This window comes from Ursus americanus, chromosome 6, assembly GCF_024610735.1.
Source record: "Ursus americanus isolate L20-20 chromosome 6, mUrsAme1.1.p, whole genome shotgun sequence".
Classification (NCBI taxonomy): domain Eukaryota; kingdom Metazoa; phylum Chordata; class Mammalia; order Carnivora; family Ursidae; genus Ursus; species Ursus americanus.
The window spans coordinates 17,137,412-17,164,553 of NC_142132.1; the positions used below are offsets into that span (position 1 = coordinate 17,137,412).

At 47.1% G+C, this 27,142-nt stretch overlaps 1 protein-coding gene across 32 annotated transcripts in view; it reads right to left on the reverse strand.

Moving 5' to 3' along the window:
* TCF7L2 (transcription factor 7 like 2) overlaps positions 1–27,142 on the reverse strand; it is a 193,790-nt gene that overhangs the window by 54,906 nt on the left and 111,742 nt on the right. For 10 of the 32 annotated variants that reach the window (XM_045803137.2, XM_045803139.2, XM_045803140.2 and 7 more), the window contains one exon: positions 17,768–17,911. The exons of 19 other annotated variants lie outside the window; for them this stretch is intronic. In XM_045803137.2, coding sequence (XP_045659093.1) covers positions 17,768–17,911 — 144 coding nt within the window. The remainder of the gene's footprint in view (positions 1–17,767; positions 17,912–27,142) is intronic. 3 more of the 32 variants (XM_045803136.2, XM_045803144.2, XM_045803159.2) reach the window with 1 other exon arrangement.

A 27,142-nucleotide genomic window follows, 5' to 3' on the forward strand; every position in this document is an offset into this window, starting at 1 on the left:
AACTCGAGCTGTTGGCTATTTTGTTTGACCCACACAGCTGGCCAAATTAGTCTACGCTTGGGACAGAAACATCCCTGGCACTCAGAGAGCAATCATGCATACCAATTAATACTAATTTGGATTTCTTCTCTTTGACCCAATATAGCGTGGGGCTTTCCGGTACTTCCGAACCTAATTCCAGGGTTATGTAAACTACAACTCCTCAGACGACTGGCATGGACTCTTAACATTTTTAGCTTCTTTTCCAACTATAAATTAGATCAAATATATAGATGTTGAGCTCAAGAGTCAGCAATTAGAATCTACTTCATCCTTCACTGTAATTTTGGGGCAGCCAAGCTTACAAAGAGACGAGCTTCCTTTACCAAAAATGTGTGTATACCATGGTTACTGGCACGTCTTAAGTACAAATATACAGAACAAATTAGGCACCAGGTAGATGCTCAAGAAATGCTTGTTGTAGGATTTTATACATAAAAACATTACTACTGGAATACTTTTCAGAAGGAAGTTTTTGCTTCAAAAAACAAAACAAAAAACAAAAACGAAAAAACACCTCCAAGAGATAATTTCAAAATACTTCAAAGAACACGTTGGGATCATAAATTCTTTAAATACAGTTTCTAAAACTGATTTTTTTTACAACTGTCAGACTGTGATGGTTGGATGAAAAAGGTATCTGAAGCCCATGTAACGACCGAAAGTTCATTTTGTCTAAAAAGATACATTTTTCTAAAAATGCATACTTTACTCAGACATCACAGAGATCCATAAAAATTGATTCCTCTAAGAGTTTCTTAAATTCAGGGTAAGAAGCCCACAGTTATAGTGCTTGTTTTAAAATAAGAAGACTTATGTTTTCAACACTTTCTAAGCCTGTCTCTTTAGTGGCTTCAACAATGTAGTTTCAAAGTGTAAGCACAGCAAAGCTAATTTCTGTGTGAAATTTGTTATAATCGGCAAGTAAGAGTCACTTTTTGAAAGATCTATAAAATAGTATACATTCTGATGTAAACCACTGTTTAATTACAATATCAATATTATCAAAGAGACAGGTAAAAAAACAGCAAAGCCAAATTATGTTTCAAAAGACAGACAATGGATACGTGGCATCTAAGCCTCCAGTTTACTAGAGCTGCCTGGGGGCTCCACTTTGTGTCCCTGGGACCGCTGTATGGCCCCCGGTGCAAGGATGCCTAACTTGTTCTCCAGCTTTTCAGAGGCATCTCCTTTACATCAGGCAACACTTATTCCTTGATGTTGGTACCAGTCTCTATTTTTATAGATGGCAGAAGTGAGGCCAACTCCCCCTGATGACAGAGTAAGTGGCAGAGTGTGCATCTGCACTCAGGTCTTCTTACTCTTCCCAGGGCAACACTAGATCCCCCTCAAATCAATACCACACGGCAGAGGTTGGAAGGAAAAATGTCAGCACGGCAATTCTAAAGCAAGAAGTATACTCCTGTGTCTGATCAACACATCAGGTAAGGTGGTGTGCGTGCGCGCGTACGTGTGCGTGAGTGCGTGCGCATGCGCGCAAAATCACGGCGTCAGGAAGGATTGCAATGGCTCCCTTTACTAACCGAGGGGGCAGTTGGCAGGTATCTTGGCACAATTAGTACAGATAAACCCTCAAATAGCCTATCTGCCTTCTGATTTTTAAATAAACAAAGGCTGAGCGCTTTAATTAAGATCAGAAGTGCCTCTGCAAGACCAGATGGCAAAAGGGAAGTTACACAAAAAAAGTTGCTGGCAGGGAATTGGGAGAGTTTGTTGTTCCTAAGGTGGAAGAAGTGATTTTTAACAAATGTTTCTAACTGGATGCCTGGAGGAAAACAGCCACCTCCCTGCAAAAATGATGGCTGGGCCTAGGGCAGCCAGCGCTCTGCAAGTGTGGAGGAAGCAGAGGCCCATATTCAGACGGACCCATGGGGCACCGCGTCTATACTGCAGGGGGCTCTGCCGCGCTTCCTGCCTAGACTGACCTCACCCAGCCCTGATTGGGGGGTTCCTTGGGGATAAGGCAGACCTAGAAAAGCAGTCAGTGCGGTGGCCACACGGATGCCTGGAGGTCCCCAGAGTCTTCGTCCTTTTCTTATTACTCAGAAACAATGGCATCACTATGGCCTCAGTGGCTTCAGTGTGAGCCCCTCCCCCCCCCAATGGCCCCTATTCAATCCCCCACTAAGAGTGATTGCCCCAAGTTTAACGGCCTGTGTTAGGAGAGCACCAGACACAAAAGGAGGTGTTTCCAGGTTCAGTGAACACTTTACTTCCATTCATCAGAGAAGGAACAAAAGCGAATCCCCCCTTTACCTCAGGGAGGGCGGAGGCTGGGCTCTGCCATCACCACCAAAACGCAAACCTTTTCCTGGTGGGGGTGGGGACCACATTGTGTTTCATGATCATGGTGCAAACGAGGTTCCTGATTATTTCTACCTTCAACGCCAATACATTTGCATAAAAATAGGATTCTTTTGTCCCCTAAGAAGAGCCAAGAGGAAGCTGAGCCAAGAGCCTCAAAGCAGGACCCATGAGGGCAAAGGGAGAAAGAAGTTCCCAAAGACCAACAAGGTCAGTAGATGGACCTTAAATTATTATTAGGAAAATAGCCCACCTGTTCCTTTGCTTTAAATTTTTATTAGGGTTTACTGCTATTTTTATTAAGGAGGCTAATGTTTACTTTGTATAAAAAAAAAATTGTTTTAATTACTAAGTACTCCTGCTAGCAGCATTTGACCAGGATAGGCAATTTTAAGAAACACCATTTCACATAACCCAAAAAAAGTGTTATTTCCGTAATTGCAAGTGATATACCTTGATCTTGACCACAGATTTCTATAGCAAACTTGGGTATCAGTCAACAGAACAGCCCTGATTTTACTAGTCGGTCATAAGGCTCAACTTTTTTTGGGGGGGGGGGTGCTGCAGAGTTTACACTAAGTACTAAGACTTGAAATAGCACAAGTCATACCTCCCTTCTCAGAGAGACACCCACCCACCCCTTTACCCTGCCAAGTTGGATTAGTCATACTAAACATAGCCCATTCCCAACCAACTCTTCAAGCTTTGGCAGGCCTAGCCCAGCTGACATTCCCGGCCCAGTTTAACATTACATAATGAGAGCTTCGCTCCCATCATGGGCTACAAGTCAAAACAAACTTGCTGAACTTGGAGGCAGGGCACCAGCTTGTTTCCCAGTTACAGGACATGGGACTACGAGGGGCAAAACAGAGCTCTTAGCAAAAACTTAAAAATCACCAGTGAACTCTTGAATCTGTTCTTACTGCAGTCAACTCAATCACACTTGCTTTGAGTTCAAGTATTGGAGAGCCCCAACCTAGACACTTTCCAAATTTTATCACATAGTGTTGGTGTCAGACTTGTTTTCAATGAATCATTTTCACACATTTCCACGTTTGAGTTTTTAACAAACACCCAGAAAGCAACACTGTAAAAGGATTCCCTAATACCAATCCTCTAGGAAAGAAGGTTGATGGAATTATATAGGAGGATAAAATTCCCTGCCAAAGGCTAGTTGTTCGTCCAGCATTCAAAACACAAATGAATACTAAGATCTGTGTTGCTAAAAGACATCCATTGCTGGAAAAGTTTCCAATACTCCCTATATATGAATTCCAGCTCACCTCTTCCTAGTTAACCTCCGACAGATAATTCTATCAGTCCATGGTCATCACCATCATGGGCTTCTTGATCACCATTATGTCAACACCCAGGGCATCCAGGAAATGAGGATCTCTCAAGTGGAAAATAAGCGAATTCATACTGAACACACATAACTTCACACACTAATCTCACAAGAACTTAAAATTAATGGCACTCAATAGTAACGGTTTACAAAGTCAAACTCCACTTTGAATCAGAAGTGGCAGAACAGAAAGAGAAGAGCCAAGGGGTCTGGGCAAAGCCTTGATTCTATCACGATCTGGCTACACGTCATCACGTGACCTTCTGGCAGCCATCCCCTTGCTCCAGGCCTCAGTCTCCCCAGGTTTGTAGGAAGGATTGGACAGGACAGGTAGGTTTGGTTACCAGTCATTTCTCAAATTCCTAAGATTTTATAACGGATTCTCCCAACCCACACACCCTGACCACAGTGAACAAATTACTCTCTGGTTGAGATTAGATGCTCCAGGAATTTTTGTGCCAATATATTAGGGCATTCTGGTCCATTTCTCTGACCTGACTTATTTCATTTGTCTGGTACCTGAAGTCCAGGCCCATGAGCACAGTAGTCTAACCTAGAGCTGCTTCTACCTATAAGGTAATACTCAATTTATTACTATCTCTTGACCCACGAGACGGTCCCAGTCAACCTCCCTAGGTAACCTTTATTTATTTTTAATCCTGCTGGAGACCACATATTTTCTTAATAAATCAGGAACCAAATTAAAAACACTGATCCCCAGAGCACTGACGGCTGTTTGCCCTATTCTAAATAGCTCCAGCTTACGGTGCTTTTGAAATTCCTTTGCTTTGCCCTCCTTCTAAACTTAAGAGGCTACAACGCTCAGACTCTGGTCTGTCTGGAGCCCACAGAAGATGTGCCCCACAGATAGGGATGTATGTAGATCTTTGTGGTCGGAAGAGAAGCAAAGACTGGATGTTGAATGAGCAAGAACAAGAATGTGGTGAGAAATCCCACTAGGTGGGCAAAACGGAGGAGGAGAGGGGAGAGGGAGGGTGGGACTAGAAGGGTCCTGATCACCAGGCAGAAGTGAGGATGAAGAAGCATAGAAATGGCTCCGGCAGCATCTAGGCTATGCTCAGAACCACAGGCCTGGTAACTCCCTAAACTCCGAAGGCGGGCTTGTCCACAAAACACCCACTTGAACACGGCTTTCTTTGGCAGCCTCACTACCAAGACCATTCACACCGAGGTGGAGGGATGCAACCATGGAGGGAGTTTTGATTTCTCCAGGGGCTCTGGAAGCAACTTCTGATGACGATGCTCACAAAGGAGCATACCTCGGGGTACTCAATCCACCTCGCTCCTACCCTTACCCCCAGCACCAAAACAGCAGCTGGTTCAGAAGCATTCAGTCACATCGGGCTCTATGGGCCCGGCTGTCCTAAGAGCTGGTGTCCCCGTTGTGTTATCCTGAGAGTCTACAAGACCTGTCTTTAAGGCTTTTCGTAATTGGTACGCAGAAGCAGGAGATGCCTGTCTTACGGAGTCAAGTGTGCAGCCTTTGGGACAGCTCAGTCAGACGTCTGATGATGGAATTAGTGGGCTCTGAAAACCTCACCTGCATCCCTTCGTCACTCCAGAACTCCCAGTCCCCCTTTAATCCTCATCTGCCAAGCTAAAGAGATGGTACGGTCTTGTCTACCTGAGAACCTGACCTGGGAACCAGGTCCTCGCCCAGCCCGAAGAGTAGAATCAGCATTCCTGAAGTGTCACTCAATATTGCAAAAGCTCCGGGCAGATCTTCGGGCATCATAAACAACCAGGAGACAGGCTCAAAAACGCGGAGACGTTCAAGATGAAGTTGAAAGGGAAGCTTACCAGTATATTTTTTAGGCTGTCTGCAAGCCCACTGAGACACTTTATCCTTTGTCCTAAACCTGTAGGGTACTGTACACAGTACTGTGTGGTACCACCAAAAAAATTACTCTGAATGCATTGCCCTGGAAGGGATAAAGAAGAGGCTGGGAGCTAGTAGCATTAGGGGTAGAATCTCACTTCTAAGACTTTTCTCCCAGTGCTTCTCTATGCCCCTCCCTGGTGTCCAGATGACATCTATTAAATTCGGGCACTGCTCCACAAGGGATCTTAGCCTCTGGCTAGGAGAAGAATAGCATCAAAAAAATTGCTTGCCAACAACCCATAAATTTAAACAAGTCAGGATGGCAAGAGAAGGTTGCCTGGGAATCATCATAGAAGAGAAGTCAAAAGCAATGTGGTTTAAAATGGGACACACAGACAGATACCCCTCCAGCAGGATGTTCCTTCTTTCACAAAGGCAAATCCTTAGGGCTCCCGCAAGGATTAGGAAATCATCTCTTCACCCATGTGACCACTTACAGTCTCGAAACTCCAAGGAAGGTTTTGGTGGAGATGGGAGGGGGTGAAGGATCTCCAATGGACAGGCAGCACATCTGACTTGACTAAAGGCATCAACTCAGACTGTGGCCCATCCTCAATCTCAGCAAGGGGGTGAGCGAGGGGAACAACGTACACACAAGGGCCCGGACGTCATTCGCACACAAGTGGGGGCACCACTTGCAGAATTAGAGCCCAGTCCTAGGGAACGCAGAGTCCCCGCTACACTGATTCAGTCCTCCTGGACCTGGGAAGAGGGCTGGCTTACTCCAGCCTCCAGGATGAGGTCCACACAGTGGAAACTGCTGAAGCTGTGTCAAAGTCTCCTGCTTTTCCACCTCCTCCTAACTTAGCCCACCATGATGGGGAATGGAATGCAGCAGAAAGGACCACACGCTGTGCAAATATATGCTTTATGCTCTGGTCCTCACACCCACTCACACAAAAGACATACCATTAATAAGTACAAAAAAATGTGGGGTTCTTCCCGGAGCCATCTTGCGCAGAATCGCTCCCCTCGTCCCCAACCCCCTTTAACATGGTTTGAGTCTGAGTTCAGACAAAGGAGGAGGTGAAAAGCCAGGGAGCCTCAGCATTTACACATCTAAAGCTCACTCTGCAAAATAAACTTTCCTCTTTAAAGCCCCGTTTTAATCATTCTACCAAGTGGCCTAATTTTTTTCCCTTAATTTGTGGGATTCAAGCAATTTTTACTGTGGGTGGTAACAAGAGTCTAACTGTTTCTAATTATTTAAAAAACAAAACCACACACACAAAACAAAACAAAACAAAAATCTATGCTGCCAATTGCCAAGAGACTCAGAAGCCACAACTTCCGGTAATAAAGATTTTTCCTTCCAACTATCATAAACTGGCGTATCTGGAGAGCATCTGTGTGTCTGCTCAATGCTTCCCGTCCATGATAGCGGTGAGCTGGGCCCATGCACGTTGCAGAACAGGGGGAGACAGTGCGATGGGGAGGTGAGCACCTCACCTTTGCAAACATATGAAGACCCAGTCTTTAAATCCCACCCCCTAACCAATTACTCTCAGTGGAACTAAAGACATATATTTTTTTTTAATTTTGTGCCACAATTTCCTTCTCTTTAAAAATGAGGACAACAGTTCCTACCTATTCGGAGATTTAATGGGTTAACAGATGAAAATCACTTCAACAAGAGCTGATACACAGAAAGCACTCAAAACAGGCGCTTGGGGGGCTCAGTTGGTTAAGCATCTGCCTTCGTTCAGCTCAGGTCATGATTCCAGGGTCCTGGGATTAAGCCCCACGTCGGGCTCCCTGCTCAGTGGGGAGCCTGCTTCTCCCTCCTCCCCGCTCATGCTCTCTCTCACTATCTCTCTCTCTCTCTCAAATAAATAAAATCTTTTTTTTAGAAAAAGCACTCAATAAATGCTACTACTACCTAATTTATATATAAAATGGGAACAATATTAGTATTTCTCTCATGGACTAGCTGTGAGGGTGAAACAAGAATATTATGAAACACTGGAGCCAAAGCCCAAAGGACAGCAGATTTTTAACAAATGGTGGGTAAGTATTCATACTAAACCACACCCCCCACCAGGGAGTGAGTTCACGTTTCTATTCTTCCCACCAAAGAGATGAATTAAGAAATACCCACTGAGAATTAGTAAGTCAGAGCTCATGTTGACAGATGCTTACCAGGTTCCAAGTACGCCATCAGCCTCACACACACAAATCCACTGAAGTCTCCCAAGAAATGGAAGGTAGGTACAAAAATGTCCCTGTTTTGTTTTTTTTTTTTTTCAAGATTTTTATTTATTTATTTGACACAGAGAGAGAGGGAACACAAGCAGGGGGAGTGGGAGAGGAAGAAGCAGGCTCCCAGCGGAGGAGCCTGATGTGGGGCTTGATCTCCTGGGATCAAGCCCTGAGCTGAAGGCAGACACTTAACAACTGAGCCACCCAGGCGCCCCCAAAAATGTCCCTGTTTTATAAATGGAAAAACTTAGACCTCGATGGGCTTTAGTGAGATATACATGGTCACTCAGCTAGCCAGTGGCCAAGCCAGAGTTTGAAGTCACGGAATCTGGACCGCAGGCCCCCAATCATTCCAGGAAGCGGACTCTGCAGGAACCATAACCAAGTACCAGACCGCAGTCCTCTCTTCTTTTGAGGCAAACGATCTCCTACCAAAAAGGCCTGCGAGAATTACGATTTTATCATTAAACCTGAACACTAGAAGAACACGTAGATGCTTTTCCTGGAGAGGAAATCCAACGGGAAGGCCGTGCTATTACAGGCCCAGGAGGAGGAGATCAACGCCAAGGAAGAAGGCAAGAATTTCTTGGGCTGGCTTGGACCTCAATCTCCACAGAACGGCCCTGTTCCACTCAACATGAAAAAGAATCCAGTACAATCCTCCACTGTCCAGCCTTGCTTTCTACCCCACTTGTTAGTCATGCCTAGAGGGGGGCACTAAGTTTAACTGCAGACAGTCAATTTTGTTAATGGAATTCTAAGCCCATCCGTTTTCGGTTGGGAGGATGAGAGAATCTTTCGCTGTTTCTCTAAAGCAAATATTTAGTGCTTTCATCTTTTAGTGCCCTAACATGCGATCTGTCACCCAAATAGAAAAAATAAACCTTCTCATGTGAGTGTTTGTAGAAATGATACGATGCTTCCAACGTCAATCAGACAAATGGCGAGTACTTTCAGAGGGGAGCTGGGCCATCCCCATGCTCTCCTGGAGGCAAGTTGGAGAATTATGGCACCCAGGCTCCACGGTTACACTCACACCAGTTACGAAAATCATGCCACTGCTGGCTGTCTCAAGTCCCCTATCATTTCAATCTGGATGCAGAAAAGCAACTTGTTTCTAACCTGCTCTGCTCCTCTTGTTTGGCCTAGGCACTCAGGCTTGCGTTGCTTTGCTTAGTGGTGGTGGTGCTTTCTTTAAATGAAAACCATTCTCCATCCACCTGGAGGACATTCCTCTATAGAAACCTGTAGCCTGACAATGGTAGTTCCTTATCAGCCAAACTCACTCCTCTTAGCTGAATCACCAATGCCCTGAATCTACCGAACTCAGATTCCTTCAGCCTGGCAAGGGAGAGTCAGGTTACTTTTGTCGAAGGCAGTTGTAATTCTTCTTCTTGATTCTAAAGAGATTTTGGATGCCAGAAAGCCAGAAGGAGAGCTACGACTGTGTTTCTGGATGTTACCTCCCCCATAATTTCTGCTTTCTGTACTGGGTCACCGTTCCCACTTGTCAACTAGCTGCAATGGCAAGGGTCCAAGTCATTACAGAGACAGGAATTAGATGACACAAGAATTTACATGTGTACAATTGCTTGTACCTTCCCCAGCAGAATCTACAGCAAAGGCATCATCTGCTGTCCAGTCAAGTGTGACACACTGAGCAGGGGACCTTTGAGGTCACTTCTGCTCACTTCTCAAGAGGAGGACACCCACACACACATGTCCCTGCATTTCACTTTTCCCTAAGAAAGCATTAGCTCTGAACCACCACAGGTGAAATGGTAGCTCTGGCCTTCCCATGCCTGTCCCAGCTTGTCCCAGTACCTAACCGGGACGCACCAATGATCCTGGAAGCACGTCAGGTGCTCTAAGCCCTCAATTCCTGCCTTCGCCTAAGTAATGGGACAAGTGAGGACAGCCTGGGAGAACCACGTTGGGTCAACAAAACCTACAGAAAATGCACCATCTACATCTTTGACGTTATGCCCAAACCTTGATCACCTGCCCTGACATCTGGGAAAGGATAATATACATAATTCAAAGCAGAATATTCCAAACGTTGTTTCCTATCACATTGCTGCCTATACAGTTGGCAATAACATATATCCCTTGTCCTTAGTTAATTGGATTGGTCTTTGGCCACTGTCAGAATTAGGTTGAGTTCTCCTAAATCCACAGAGTGGGCCAAAGCCTACCGGGTGCGTGGGCAAGAACAGCCAGTATAAAACACAGAAAATCCAACCAAGACTTGTCAGGAACTAACAAGCTGACAGCCAAGGCACCACAGTTGCATCTCTCTGGCTGAAGAAGGCACAGAGGAAGAGCAGAGAGTCTAATAATCAACAGTGACACGTTAACCTCTCAGAGAGAGAGAGAGAGAGAGAGAGAGAGAGAGAGAGATCATTCAAGTCCACATTACCTTTCAACTGGTAAAAATGACAAAAATAAAATCCACATTTTCTGTGACCAAGAAAGGGACAGCATGAGAATGTATATTTGATGACGGAACAGCTCTGGATCCTGATGGCAGTGGGGGTCATACCAATTTATGCCAAAATTCATAGAACTGTAGACCGAAAGAGAAGTCAATTTGGTTGGATGATAGATTTTAAAATACAGTTAACCCTTGAACAAAGGGAAGGGCAGGAGGACAGATGTTAGGGACACTGACCCCCCCACACACACACAGTCAAAAATCCACATATAACTTTTGCCTCCCCCAAAACTTAACTACTAATAGCCTGCTGTTGACGGAATGCCTTATCGATAACATAAACAGTCGATTAGCACATATTTTATATGTCATATGTCTTATATACTACATTCCTACAATAAAGGAAGCTGGAAAAGAGAAAATGTTATTAAGAAAATTGTTAGGAACAGAAAATATATTTATAGTACTGTACTGGATTTATCAAAAAAAATCTGCAGAGAAGTGGACCCATGGAGTTCTAGCCCATGTTGTGCAAGGGTCAACTGTGTGAGTGTGTGTGTGTATGTGTGTGTGTATTTGTTTTTAATCATACATCTCAAAAGAAACCTGGTCCCTGCATCTAAAATCAGGGGCACAAAAGCATACATAGTAAGTGCAAAACTGAAAAATAGACAGTTGTAGGGTGACCCAGCCAAGCAAAACTGCAATGAGGAGAGCTACCCCCCCATCCCCCGAGGGACCGGCTCGGAGTCCATTTTGCTGTCCAAAGTGGGACAGGGCCAAGGAGAAAGAGGAGGGTCCCATTTCCTTGAGAAGCGAACAGAGCCGTGCATGATGGGAGCCACAGGCCCAGGGCTGCCCCACTTCCCTTGGGAACCACATACATTCCTGAAGCCGACAGAAGATGCCACAAGCCATCTCCGCCTCTGCCCACCTCCATCCATCCTTCTCATGTGCTCATGAAAAAGCAGCAAGAGGAAAGAAACATCCAGGAGACAGAGTTGTGAACCACCAACAAGCTGGATGTCCCTCCAGATGCTTATGAGATTCTTCCGCTTTCCGGTGGAGGCGCTCCTCGTATCCCAGGCAGAGGGGGATCTCTCACCGGTCACCCTGACTCCCGGTGAAGCACCGGGGCCATCAGAAACCCAGTGTGGGAAGCCAGGCTGAGCAGCAGTGATTGAGAGCTCCCCTGATCCCTGTGCCCCCGGCCCCATAGCTCATGTGCAACCCCACATCCTCTCCTGCCAACTCTGTTTTCCTAAGCAGCGAGAGGCCACCGCCGGGGCACGGGGCTGCATCGCAGGGGTTCCGGCAAAGCTCGGCAGACACAGTGATTGCCGGCGCTGGGACATAAATCCAGTGGGGGCAGCCGCGCCCCCTTCTGTCACGCCAATTCCTTCCCACCTCCCTTGCCTCTCACCTTCTTCTTTCTCTGGTGACTTTAGTTCCTTCCCTCGTCGGAAGGAACTGACTTTCCAAAACAGAAACTTTCACTCTGAGCACACACATGCCCAGAAAAAGATGTTTCTCTCCTGCTGCACTGGTCACTGAGCTGACTGTGTGCTCGTGCCGGGGCGGGGGGGGGGGGGGAAGGAATAGGCACCAGACAAGTGTGTGTGCACACGGACAGGCACACATGTCCCAGGAGCCTTCTAACAAAGAGTCAAAAACCCTGCGGCTGTACAAAGGCCACCTCCTTCCTCATTTTCTGCACAAGTAGCGGGGCCAGCGACTGATCGGAGGAGGACCGCCATGGGAAGGACAGCCAACACTTGGTGCCACATGTGTCACCTTCCTCCCCAAAGCAAACCAAGACAGACAGGTTTTCCACTACAGCATTTGTTAACGCAAACAGGCTTGAAAGGGGACATTCAGAGATACGATGGAGAACGTTGGAAATGGGTGAAATACAGGAAGAGAATCTATTTCTTAGCACTGCCTCCTGCTAAACGAGCAGCAGCGGACGCAGGAAGTACCTTTTGAATAAGGTGCACAGGGCCAGCCTGAGAAGGAAAGCTTAACACTCAGATCTCCTACTTCGCTCACCCGACAGTCATCGCCGTTAAGAGAAATGAGTAAACGCAGCTCCAGAGTCTGGGCTGAACTGTGGTTCCTATTTGTTCTCAAATTCCAAACATCTGCCTCCGTGACATCATTAAACACACCAACAAGAGAAAAGTACTCTGAGGAACAGAGATACCACGACAGACAGACACACAGACGAATGTGACAGGTAACGCCACAACCAGTAGTGGAAAGCATCCACCCCCTCTCTTCAAATACGGACCAAGTCAGTTGATCAGGGGGAACCTATAAGGAATAAAAAATAAATAAAATAAAATAAAATCTTTAGACTCATTTGAACTCGCCCCAGACACAGGTTAGCCCATTAAAAAGTGATCTGTCGCCTCAGAGAATTACAAAAGGGGAGGACCCAAACAATAAACTGTGTGGGTGATAACATGTCACGCATCAAAAGTCAAGTCTTCTCTATTAATGACCTTTGTCACACGGACGCCAAGAAAACATGTGACTCACAAAGAATGGGGAAAAGGGAGGCAGTCACAAAGATAAGAGCCGCGATAGGGCCTCTGGCGCCTGGTGGACGTCAGGCGGCCCAACAGTCCTGGCCGCAGGGCAGGGAACACCTGCACCTCCCACAGGGGTGCGCTCCCTGCAGGACCTGGGTGCACTGGGTCGGCCTGGGCTTCCAACTCCATACACCGGCCTCATGAGGTGAGAGGAAACGTGTAAGGAGTGAAAGGAACAGCCTTCACAGCATTCGGTCTGAGGAATGGCAAGCAACATGGGAAAGGGGGCCTAGAATGGTCCTCTCCCTCTCTGGGCCTGTTCCCCCGGGCAAGCTGTGGCCAAGCTATGTCAGTCACGTAGGAGACAGACTACATCACGAGGCACCGGGAATGTGATCTCACTGAGGCATTAGAAATTCCAAGTGTGGCCCCACAGGGTCCATTTCTACTGCGGGGGTGATTGATGGGCAGAGGAAATTCATGCATTCACTGGACCTCGAAGAATTCAACAAGCAATCTTTGCAAGGAGAGAATGACAAAGGAGAAACAGCAAAATAATATGGGTGGTCCCACTAACGATGCCACCCTGAGAATGAATTTGGCTGGGGGGTGAACTTGCTGGTCCACCGGCACAGAATGACCCAGGGCTGTACACACGAAGCTATGGGTCACACACATCATGAGGGCAGTACGGACCGTCTGGGGACATTTTGCCTTCGTCATTTTTAACTCACGTCCGCTCCGGCGTGCCATGCAATTGCACTGTGACTGTGGCATTTCAGAAACAGTCTGTTTGCGCTGGGGCTGTGACTAAGCCTATTGAGGGACACCCGCATCCAGAATGGGCCACCATCATAAGTTTCACCAGGACTCTTCAAGGCATACATAGGAAAGTGTTTCCATCGTGAGAGATCGAAAATAAACAGCAAACAACTACATGTACTATGATAGGAGCCTGCCTATGATTTGTTAAAACACATCTCTCGAAAGACTAGAAGGAAGTCTATCAAAATATTAACTTTGCAGGGCACCTGGGTGGCTCAGTTGGTTGGGCGTCTGCCTTCAGCTTGGGTCATGATCCCAGGGTCCTGGGATTGAGCCCCACATCAGTCTCTCTGCTCAGCGGGGAATCTGCTTCTCCCTCTGCCTCGGCTGCTCCCCCTGCTCATGCTCTCGCGTGCTTGCTCTCAAATGAATAAAAAAAAGATCTTTAAAAAAAAATACTAACTTTGCCTTTGAGAGGTACTTTTACTGTTTTCTCATTGCTTCTCTATGTAATCGGGAGTAGGAAGACAAATGAAACATTCTAGCTTAACAGAGTGCTTGCAAAGTTACAATGCAGAGATTTATAAAGCAAATACGTCCCTTCTACTGTACTTTGTTGTGTAAATCCAGATTTTCCATACATAACATGTACTGAAAAATAGAGTACCAAGGAAATGAAGCAATATCTGTATTTGTTTCAATGACTAACAAGCAAAAATATAACCTCAGCTGTGATGCCATGCTTTTCAGAAATCAGACATATAATAAGCCACAGATTTATAGGATGTGGTCTAATAAACCTAAGAAAAGTTTCACTTCCTCCTCACCAAAAGGGTTCACTCCCTGTCTGTGCAACTAGCTTTTTGCAAAGTTAGCAGATGTCTCTTTTTTTTCCTCAAATGTGTAAGTTGAGAGATTACTAAGCACCAACAATAATAATGTGCCTCCCGAATACACACACACGCACACACACACACGCTCACACACCCTATACACACACGCACACACACACACGCACCCTATACACACACACGCACACACACACACGCTCACGCACCCTATACACACACACACGCACACTCACACTCATTCACTCACTCCCATATCCCTAACTATGGAATAAAAGTGGGCTCAACGCTAGCAAAAGGGTAGGTCACCCAAAACATCAAAAGGGACAGAGCTTGCCATCTTGCTAATCCCCACCCACTGATCGGGAAAAATTTATAGAACCCTTGGAAAGGGGGAAGCAAGCAATGAGGGAAGGATTCAGACAAAGAACTTTTTAAAAGGTGGTTTGCAAGCATTTCCGTGAAAATGGTATTAACCCAGCAATTACAGGAAAAAACACTCTTTTCTTATCTGAATGCACTTGTGCCACGGGTCACACCCTATTATTGTCACTATTAAACATGTTAATAGCCCCAATGTAATGACTTTGTGTGGCTAGCTTTAAAATGTACATGAGTAGCTAACTAGAAAAAAGTGACTCATGCCTGCCCAGGTGCATATTGACTTTCTTAGTCATATTTACTCAATTGGTCTACCAACTTTGGTTCCCTGGAGGAGAGGGCTGGTGATAGAATCCAGCCAACTTGCAAGGAAAGAGAGGGAGGGACGAGGAAAGTTGAATCTGGCCAGGGTAGAAAATATCCCGAATGTGGTACTGGTAAGGCAGAAACTTGACGTTGAATGTTCTGAATCGAAAGCTTCCTCCTCGCCCCTGAGAAGGCAGGGTGTTGAACAGGACCCGACACACCTTCTTTAGCAAGTGGAAGATGGCCCTTATGGAAGACTCTGACCCCTGGGCTTCAGTAACAGCAGTTCTACGGCGATGCCCCTGTGCCGCAGGGTTTCAAGCAGGTGCTTCACCTCCCTGTGGCTCACTTGCAAAATGGGATCACAGCATCTCCCTCTTCGGACAGTTGTCAGGTTCTGAAGAGTTACTACAAGCAAAGCACTTCCAGAAGGGCCTGGCCCATAAGAGGCGCTGCGTGAAATCTTACTCTGATCAGTATTTCCAGGCATCCTGGTAGGTGCCCCCCCGCCCCCTCCCCACAAAGCAGGCTGGGCAGGTATTCCACGCCCACCCCCTTTTACAGACACAGGGAGTGTATCCTGGAGGGGGGAAGCCCCTTGCCAATAGACGTGAGGGAACATTGGACTCAGTCCTACTTCTGACCCCAGTCCCCTGTGGTTTCCGCGATGCTGCCCAGAGCCACCCCTCACACACCCGCACTGGGGATACGGGTTTCCCTCTCCCACCACAATTCCTGAAGTAGAAAGTACTACACAGGATACTAACTGTTCCGTGAAAACGTCTACGGCGAAGCAAGCTGTACTACTGAGCTACCCAAGCAGTGGCTGGACCACCACACGGACACGTTCGGTGTGCGAGTCCCCAGGGGTTCTGCTGAGTACTCCTGCCAGACACCAGCTCCTCTGGCCAAGTCGCACTCTGTACGCTCACAGCAGCCCACGTGTGATTTCCCTTTGCCAGCAGGGAAACTGAGGCACAGAGCAGCTAGGGAACTTGCCCAAGTTCCCACAGCCCCCCAGTGGTGTCTGTGTGTCTGGACTATTCACAGTTTAGAGACTGAGACCCAATCCTGGAAGCGGGGCTTACTGATGGTTCCCAGAACTTGTTTCTGTGTCCTGAGGGCAAAGCTGAGAAATGAACATAGTCACGGTGTCCGGGATCTAAGTGGCGCCTGCGGATCTCGAGTTATAAGGAAGAAACCCAGTCTTCCTCTTTTATTTTCCTCATACTCAAAATGAGTGCCTGGTTCTCCTTTGTCCACCTCACCACTCTGGCCGAAGATTAATGAGTTACCATTTGCCGGGCCCCAGTGGAGGGGTGGCTGTGTGCAGCGTGGCCTCACCCACAGTCAGAACAGCTAGCTACACTGGTTACAGCTGGACCGGCAGGGGAGGGGGGGCTGCTGGGAAAGGCTTCTCTCAGGCCACGGCTACTGCACCGAAGAAGGCCTTCCTGTCCTGTCACCCCTAGACCCATCAAAGGACACGGGCTTTCTCCGTTCATGGGCTCTAGGCAATCTGAGCACAGGGACCAGCACAGGGACCAGCACAGGAGGAGAAGGGGGGTTTCCAAAGACACCAGAAACATCTTCAGTTTGATTCCCATCTGGCTGAGGAGGGGGCCACGACATAGGACGATTTCCACGTGACACCAACACACGAAGTTACGGACCAGAATTAAGACACGTCGTAGTGTACGGAAGCACCCTTGGTGTCACATCAAGTGAGAAGAAAATACAAAACTACTGCAAGGTCCAATTCCAGTTCTGTGACGTCTTTCTCAAGTTCAGACACAGGAATGATGAGAAAAGAAACGCATCTCAATATTAAGCCCTAATACCCAACATAGCACCCAGCACATAGGAAGTATACTATGAATGTTTTTAAAAGTTACAGAAGTTTTACTCATTGGCTCTTAAATATTCATTTTTTCTTTAAAAAACAACTAGCATTAATACTAAATCATTTGCCATTTAAGTCTAAAGAGTTCCATCAAAATTTTATCTGCGTTGACTTTGGCTTTTCTGAAAACGAAAGCATGTTCTTGGGGACTGCTAATTTGAAGAGAACTGTCACTCCCAAGCATGGAGCAATGTGGGGTACTGACATCGTATTGAATTATTTAAAGGAAATTAACAATGCTTCCTGTCCTTGGACAGCCAGGTCTGCAAGAAAAGCCATTCACAGCTGCCTCAGGAAGGTCCCACTGCAGAGGACTGAGCAGTTCTCAGCATTCCCAAGTCTCCAAGAGAATCTATAAGTTCTAAATAACTAAGAACAAAGGCAAAATTGAAGTAATAACTTCTCTTTCCCCCGGGAGCTGTGTGAAAGGTCCCAGGAAATCATTTCCTAGGGGTCAAGTTTAATGGGATGACATACTATTCATCACTCTCACAGAAGCTACGCATGACACTGGACCACGTGTAGCCTCTCCTGGGAGCCGGGCACCTGGGGTTCACAGGGGCACCACCCTCCACCCTCTCCTCGTAAACTGGCATTCTATGGCGGTGATAAACCTATCGGTGATCACAACACCCAGACATCATGGCACCCGACATGACAGCAACCTGACGGGAATTCAGGGGCCATGGCGCGTGGGCCCTGCCCTAGTGCGAGGTAAACTTTGGATGGGTGGTTTCATTTCAGAGCTAGCTCGTCTCATACCGTCATTCTGCTCCGAGACCTACCTCCAAACACCAGGGCTCCCCAACCTTGTGTAAGGAGTGGCTCCTTTTCATGTCCCTGAAGACTTGAGTGCTGACAGTGAAGTCTGAGGGGGGGTAGAAGTGCTGACAGTCATGTCCCTGAGTGCAGCAAGGGAGGGGGCACTGCTGCCAGGAAGAAAGGGGAACAGAGTGAGGCTTGGGAGGGAGGGGGATGCAGTCACCAAGGCATTCACGGCCCCCAGCCTGACTTTCTTCTCTGACCCCACACTTCTCTGCAAACTCCAAGCGAGGAGGACGATGGTTCCCGATGCGACCCCTGGGCTCTTCCACCTCCCTGCATTCCAGCTTCGGGCCCCCCCAGCAACATCTTAACCATGGCCTCCTCTCTGCGGCGTTTCTCCTTGCCTGCTGCCCCCACCTCTGCCCATCCTTCCCCCAGTGGCCTTGGCCGCTCCTTGCTCTGAGACCCCAGTGGGCCAGCTGGCCGGCATTCCCTCTCTCTCTCTCTCTCTCTCAACTTACCTTACTGAATCTTCTATTAATTGAAACCACGTGATACTGCTGGTATTGCTACCCTACAAAAATGCAATCACATATGGTCCCACCCAGTCCTACTGTCACCTTCCCCTCTGCTGGACGACTACACTTATATCTCTGGACCCCCGGGAAATATCTGGCAGCACGCACCTTGCGTGCTCAAGAAGCATGTGCCGTACTGCATTTCAGCGCAGTTGGAGCTCTAGCAGGCCCGCAGCTTCGGTTCCCTGCCTGCCTACCCTGTGCTTTAGACGGGAACGTGCACGTTGTCCTGCCGCTCCTCACAACCACCCTGTGAGGTAGGTATTGTGCCCATTTTGCAGAGGAGGAAACTGACTCAGAGACGTTAAGGAGCATGCCCAAGGTCACACAGCGAGTAAATGGCAGAAGAGGAATATGGACCAGGTCTCAGTCAACTCATGGTGCTGCTGTGTAGACTCGGTTGCCCGTCCAGATGCTGACTACTGCGCTATCAATAGGATAGAGAATTCAGGGGCATAGAGAGAGGCCTGGGATCCAAGAGGGGTTATTTCACAACAGAGAAATATCACTTTGTCTTTTAAAAAGGAAAATGTCTGTGTCCTTTGTATTGATGTATGATTTCTCTACTCTAGTTTTTAAAGGGTTTATATGAGGGGAAAAATGCCATAAATAAACTCTTTACCCTTCTTAATCCTGAATAACAGAACTCAGGAATAAGAGTATGAGATTGAGCCCAAAACCCAGTATCTTATGTTCTGACGTTCACCCATGAGCAGCAGAATGAGCACAGTGGGTGCTAAAGACTCTGGGAGATAGGAAACTGATGGAAACAGAGGACGAATTCTACAAAACAGCAACCAATTTCCAGAACAATTTACATGGTTACCATATTACCTGGTCCTCCCATGGTGGGGGGTGAGGGGAGGGTCCAGGTGGATTATAAGCATTCAAAGGCCACGTGAACTCCCAAGTAGGAAGGGGCCGCGTGGTCAGCAAACTGGGGCTGCCCGAGGGCCCTGGCTGGCTGCAGCTGTCCCTGTGTCTGGACTTGGAAAGCCACCATTGCCAGAAGCCAGAGGTCTCCCACCCCAGAAAGGGCAGCCTGAGCCCTCAGAGGAAGCAGTGGTTGCCCATGGCTGGCGGTCTCTGGTCTCTGTCTGGGAAACAGAACCTCCCACTCTGCATTTCTCCACAGCACTCATTTGTAAACAGGAATGTGAGTCATTAAGCAAGCAGGAGTCCATTTTCAAGATCAGCCCAGCTTTACAACTAAGGTAATCCTATCCTGCCTTGTCACAGTGGTGACTCACCTTACTGTCTCCCACCAGAGGTGACATGGTTTAAACCTCCCATTGTTCCTGGAAGGAACCCAGCAATATGGGGGTTTAAATCCCTGTCTGTTTGCTTTGTTTTCTTACACTGTGCTGAGAGCAAAGAGGCAAGGCTCCCAAGGGCAAGTGCCCCAGAGGAGTTTGGAGAAGCAATGCATCTAAGGTTACCAAAGACCACAGCATCTTTATTATCTTCCCATGGCCCTTCCTCGGGGTCTATACTCCCACAGGGGCCTGTGGCTTATGAGGACAAGTTGTGCACGCGCGCGCACACAGAAACACACACACACACACACACACACACACACACACACCCCCTCTGTCTAAGATCCAGATCTGGGAGCCTCCGAGCCAAATCTGCACATCACTTCAACCGACTCTTTAGGGGGCTCCCAGCTTTGAGATGTGTGAGATAAGCCCTGTCCTCATCGTCTCTTCTGGGCCTACCCTGCTTTTCTTTTTTTCTTTTTTCTCATTTCTTTAAATATTCATTTCCAATCTTTGTGTATAATGTGAAATCTTCTAAGCCACTTCAAATTTTGGAGGGTAAAAAAATGTCTTGTAAACAAATTCAAATGTACCTACAAATACAAAATCATTCTGTAATGGGAAAGAACTGCAGCAGAGTCTCCCCTAATAAATACAAAACTCTTCAATGGATCGTAAAGATTAGAAGAAGACCTCCACCGAGTTTTCTGCCCAGCATCCATCTGTACTTGTTCTGGTAGGAGTACCTCGAGTTGTTTAGGAGGTACCACCCCAACTCTCAAGCCATGTCGTTTACATGGAGTGGACCCCTCGGTCCAACTGCACTCAGCATATTACACCCCCTGACCACAACCACTGGTTCAGAATTGTGGGGGAAGAGAAGATCTCTCTGGACTTCAACCTGCTTTCATCAGGGGACATCAATCAACCCAGAGTCAGGGAGAGGAAATGAGCCCCTAGATCCAGCCATGCCTGATGCATGCCACCTGGGCACTTTTCAGTCAATACACGCATTTTTCTGAGGCCAGTTTGGGTTGGGTTTGAGGACAGGGAAAGAGAGGCATCCTGACTGGAGTAGGCGAGTCACCTAAGCCAGACTGACCTCAATCATCGACCATCCACGAATCAAGGGGTAATGTGGAAAGAACTAGAGACACTCCAGGAAAAGTAAATGAAGGCTTCGTGAGTTTCATGCTCCTGGCACGATGAGGGGGTTGTTATAAGGGAGTATTTTGGAATAGGCACCTGGTACTTTTTGAAAGAAGAATGACTGTGGCTTGCGGCCACTGTCTGGGATGAGGAGAGGGACCCTGAGCAATAGCACCTATGGGAACTGACATTCAGCCCTCCTGCTCGCCTAGCACTGCTGACGCCATGGGCCGCGCGGACCAACTTTACGATGTGGTCTCCAGAAGGTGGGAGCCACGAATACTGAACAGCACCAAATCTGCCTCCTACTTTTCTCCAGCTACGCCGCCCGTGTGTGAGGGAGGACTTGGAGAGATGCACTTCGCCTGGGGAAGGGGAAGGTCCGAAGCGGAGGCATGTGAAGAGAGAAAGCAGACAGAGCGCGTGGCGGGTTTCATTTTCACCAGTGACTCAGCACCTGATGACACAGCATGCTGACTGGTCTGGGGCATGGCCACACGGATCAAGAATCAAGATGTGTCACCAAGAAAGTTGTGGCAATATTTGTATACTCTACTCTGTTGGTTTTTTTCGAGCTTATAGCCCCCCCCTTCACCAAGTGGCTGGACAGTATTCAAATATTAAATGCAGAAGAATGGAACCCAATGAGCTAGAAAGTAAAATTTGCTTCGCCAGAAAAAATAAAAGAAAGAAATATAGAAGGAGGAGCTGAAAGCATTGAAGAAACAAAAACCCTAAAAAATACTAAAGCCTCCAGAGAGAAAGACTGTGTATGAAATAATGTTATTCAGACCCAATGTGGCTAACAGCTATTGGCTATTAGGAGAGTTCTGAGCCCACCTCTTAGACAGAAAGAAAAAGAAGTTTTAAATTTTGTCTCAGGAAAGTTTGATGTGTTGGTTAATTTTATGTGTCGACCTGACTGTGCCACAGGGGGCCCAGGTATTTGGTCAAACCTTACTCTGAGTGTTTCTGTAGTTTGGGACGTGTTCAGCATTAACACGAACAGACTAGGGGCGCCTGGGGGGCTCAGTCAGTTAAGCGTTCGACTCTTGATCTCAGCTCAGGTCACAGGGTGGTGGGATTGAGCCCTATGTCAGGCTCCACGCTGGGTGTGGAGTCTGCTTGAGATTCTCTCTCTCTCTCTCTTTCTCTCCCCCCTCCCCCTCCCTCTCTATAAAACAAACAAAAACAAAAACAAAAACAAAAAATTGGCAGACTAAATAAAACTGATGCCCTCCCTCACGTGGGTGGGCCTCATCCAATCCGCTGAAGGCCGACCCTCCCCCAAAAGTGCTTCAAGTGCAGCACTGGTTTCTCTACGCCTGCAGACTCAAACTGCAACCTGGGCTCTTCCAGGGCCTCCAGCCTGGCAGTCTTTGGACATGAACTCCACCATCAGCTCTCTTGGTTCGCAGGCCTTCGAATGTGGCCTGGACCACATCATAAGCTCTCTCCCGTCTCTAACTTGCCTACTGCAGATCTTGGGACTTGCCTGTCTTCAACATGGCGTGAGCCAGTTCCTCACAATAAATCTCGTTATACACATACATTCATACACACACACACCCCACTGGTTCTGTTTCTCTGGAAAACCCTGATATATTTGGGTCACTTTTTTATGTGTTTTCTCTCCCAAGCAAGAGGGAAAGGCTTATTTGTGGGTCTCTAAAAGAAATCAGAATTGTGAAATGAAATGGGTCTTATAAATCGTATAATCAAATTCTTTATCATTTTATTTTAAATCTCTGTGTCTAGACATAAAAGGACCTACCCAGGATTACACAGAAAAGAACAAAGCAAAACCCAGACTTTAAAAACGAGTTCAGGGTTCTATGTATATAACATGGAAGAATTTTATTTTGAAACTACAATATCTTTGAAGGAATAAGAAATCCATTTGAGGAGCACCTGGGTGGCTCAGTGGGTTAAGCATCTGCCTTTGGCTCAGGTTATGATCTCAGGGCCTTGGGATCGAGTTCCGCATCAGGCTCCCTGCTCATTGGGGAGTCTGCTTCTCCCTCTGCCTCTGCCCCTCCCCTTGGTCGTTCTCTCTCTGTCTCTCCCTCCCTCTCTCTCTCAAATAAATAAATAAAATCTTTAATTAAAAAAAAAGGAAATCCATTTGAGAAAAAGGCACTGGCAAGAGCCGGTCCATTTAAAAAGCCAATGAGCAAAACGACAATTTTTTTTTTAATTGCTAAGAGGGTAAAATCCTTGTATCTGTTTATCATTTACTCACAAATCACGTATGTACAAACAAGGACACTGAAAAACAAGCAATAGCAGTCACCCATCCACCCATCCAACCAAAGCCCACAGACACATGTGTCACCTCAGAAGGAGAGTTCAGGTCTGTACAGGTCGTGCTGCTCTAGCTTTAAGCCCCATCAATAATTCTCACCTCTGAAAGTGAGGTAACTTTGGTGGGAACTAATTACGTTCGAAATATGTTGTCAAACAACTTAACACAGATGCAAAGAAACTGTAATCAGAGCTGCAGACAAGCCACCATTTTTGTCATTAAAGGTAAAGCCAAACCAGGACATGATCGCGGACGTGGCCAGTGGAAAGCAACTTCTTTTCTTCATGGTTATGTTTCAGAACTGTGAGCACGTGCGAGTGACGAAGTGAGGAGTCTATGCGAGGCACATACATGTGGGCACACGTGTGCACACCTCCGTGCAGACAGAGATTGGCGGGTGTCATCAAATATGGCAGACCGTGGCCTACAGTCGGGAATGGCAAGTGGCCAGCTCACAGACTGGCGGGGGGTAAAACACGATCACCATCCCTACATTCACGGGATGCAGAAATGAAGTCTGCCTTGGCCCTCACGGACCTCACCTGGCTGAGAAAGACCAGAGTTCAAATGGAAGGCAAAACAGGAGGAAACCAATTTCCATCCTTTCACGTGCCTTTTTACAAAGCAAAGTTCACCTCTTCTCCACCTCAGCAGAGACAGATGCAGGGCCTCAGAGTCACTGCCATCTCCCAGGAACTAGCTGTGTGCCCCCATTTCTGAGGCTCAGTTGGTCGGGTCACTTGAGGGCGCCCTCTAAGGGCCCCACCCACCTCCAACATGCTTCAACTCTTCAGACGAGCAGAGCGCAGAGGAGGAGAACTCATTAGGTCCTCATATGGTTCTAAGTACAAATCCACTGCACCTTGATTTCTGAACATGGCCCTTAAATCCTAGGAGGAGACATTTACTGAAGAAAGTTACATCCGAGGAGAAAAGGCAACACGTGCATGGTAACACTTCCTTGTACCAGATAAAAGCTCCACATGGCCTGGCCAAAAAAAAAAATATGTTAGGGATAAGGTATCATGAATGCAGATTTGAACCATCATTTCAAAAGATGCTTATTGGCTAGAAGAAAATTTTGCCAACCTGTTTTGTTTTCTGGGAGAAAAAAAATACTTCTAAGTATCAGATAGTGAGAAGGTGGAGATAAAACATATTTTTTTTCATTAGAGTATCATAAACAACAAAGGAAAAGTAGGTATAAAATAGTTTCTTAAAGAATTTGGAATAAAGGGGGCGCCTGGATGGCTCAGTAGGTTAAGCGTCTGCCTTCAGCTCAGGTCACGATCGAGCCCCGTGTCGGGCTCCCTGCTCAGTGGAGAGTTTGCTTCTCCCTCTGCATCTGCCCTGTCCCCCTGTTTGTGTTCCCCCCCTCTCGAGCGTGTGCTAATAAATAAAATCTTTAAAACAAAAAAGAGTTTGGGATAAAGTAAAAAGAACTTACTTGGGTAATTTTGAATAAAGGAGATAATTTTACTATTCAGACGGTATTAACACTAAATTAGCTTTTTAAGTGAAGGTCAAGGCTTTACTGGGATGAAAGGTAAAATGCCAAATGGCTAACCTTAATATTGGGAAATCAGCCAAGCCATGCAAAAAATGAATGAATTTCTAACAGACATCGCTGGAACGCTCAACGAAGTCCTTTCTGAGGCCACACTAATTCCCTGGACACCCAGACACTGGCGGAGCACCGGTCAATCTCTCCCATCCGCTTCCTCAGACAGGGAGGAGGTTCCATGGTGACCTCGGCACATACAAAGTGAAGCTTCTCCCTGCAGCCAACCTCCACCTCCATTACGTGCATATGGATCCGAGAGTCGCTGCCTTAACAATGCAATCTCCCCAGACAGGCAGGATGCCAGCGAGCTCAACAAAACCATGCTCAGCAATTACTCCGAGAGAACAGGAGTTGATTCCCGAGTGTTGACCTAAACTACAAGCCCAGCTACCGTACCCAGACGTCACTGATATGAAAGACTGGAGGTGGAAGCTCAGGTCCAAGAACCACAGGCTGCAGAAAGCGCTGTGAATCCAGCTCACGGAGGGCATGTGATACTGTGCCTTTAACAAGACGCCCGCTGCAGCGAGGGTCCTTTGTGAAGGAATGCAGGTCCATAGTATGCCACCGGGGACCATGCGCAGCCCAGAGCAGAAGCGAGGGGGCAGGAGGACGGGGGCTGACCGGGGCTTGTACGGTCTACTACTTGAGCCTCCCCTTCAAAACCAATGTATCTCCTGCAAAAAGACAGACACAAGCAGCCCAAATGGGACTGAGTGTGGCCACAGAGACAACACAGGGGCTGGGTGTGCCTGGGACCCAGTTACCACTCAGGAAATTGGAAGTGCCCCACTCTGAAAGAGAAAGCAGTGTGGATAACCAGCAAGCACCACCCTTCCCTATCGGTGGAGACCCAATGTTTTAAAATGCAAATAACAGGTTTCTGGAACAACCCTGGAATCTCTCCTGGAAACGTTTTCATAATTCACATCTTGTTAGCCACAGGAGCCCCAATTACATTTCTTCCTTTCTCATCTCCACTAACCAATTATTAGCATTAGATACCATACTATTTTCTGCTAATATGTTTCCTGACAACATCAAACTCCAGAGGGTCTTCTTGGTGTGGTAACGGAGTCACTGGGCAGACGAGGGCAGATTTATGAGAAAATGTTATTTAAATCCTTGGGGTTTATGAAAGCACGATCCTAATTGCACAAAAACTAATAGTAAATTGAAATAGTTTGGAAAGAAGTTCTCTCCAAACATTATAAAAGGAAGGATCCCATTGGAAGGATCTAAGGATATAAATATTCCAAAGCAATGGATTCCCACAGGCAGGACCAACCCCGGACACCATCTCATTCAGAATGGGAAGGTACGCAAGAATTTGGGGAAAGGCTCACCAGCTCCATTCACTAACATCGCTGGTTCCGAAACGACATTGGCCCCTTTCTGTCAGCCCCAGAAAGAATCCAGCTGTTGCCAATCAGATTACCTTGAACCAGCACCACGGCTGTTGCTGGGCACGCGCCTGGGGCTGTGGCGATCTGGCAGAAGGCAGCATTGTTTTCCTCAAGGAGGACCCTGCCTGAGTCAGCTGCTTTGTTAGTAAAAGTCAGGTTAAAGAGTCTTGAGAGGGAAAAAAAAAAATCCTAAACGTGTGTGTACGTGCGAGCATATGTGTGTGTGTGTGTGTGTGTGTGTATGTGCGTGTATGTGGGTGCATGCAGCAACAGAGAAAGCACACACACAAACTGGAGGAGTCACCCCATCTTACTCCCGTTCCTTCCCACTACCAAATGGAGGCCCACCTGCTAGCACGTAGAGCCCAGAGTAAGGATCATATGTTCTCATCTAGGTGGTTCCGAGAGAATGCTTAATTTTCAGGGTTCTCTCAAAGACCATTCAGGGTTCCCTGCTTCTTAAAGTGAGATTCACCTTCCTATGTCTAACACACGCAGCCAATGAAGAAAACAAAAAATTCAGGTTTTCCTTGCAAAGTGTCTCCTCGGAGTACTTCGGGGTAGTAATGCCCTCGGGTACCGGAGGCTAGCGGTCGGCAGCGATGACAAGGCAGCTGACCCAGGCTGGGTCTACCCGAGCAGAGAGACTCCACCCTCGGCCACACCAACCCCAGAGCGGACTGCAGCCAGTGCACTTCCCTATCTCCAGAACGTAAACATACCTGGGTCTCTAAATATTTACAACAGGTAAAACCAACAACCAAAACAGTAACAAGCAAACCACACACACACACACACACACACACACACACACACACACACACACACACAAAGACTCCCCAGGCTGGAATAACCTCATCTGACCACAATCTTTTGGATGCCCTTTGAGTGATGAGCACCGGAGGAGAAAATGGGGACAAAGGAGACAGTCCTGCTATCAGGGACAGGCCTGAGTCACTGGAGATACCGTCTCAATTCTCAGCCAACCCACAGAAAAAGTCACCAAGCAAAACAGTTATTACCTCTACACACGAAAAGCCTTGTGTTTCAGGGAGAAGAGGAACTATGCAGTCGTCTTTACCCAATATCTGGTTCCAGGTAGAATCCGTTGAGGTTAGTGTTTGCTCCAATATG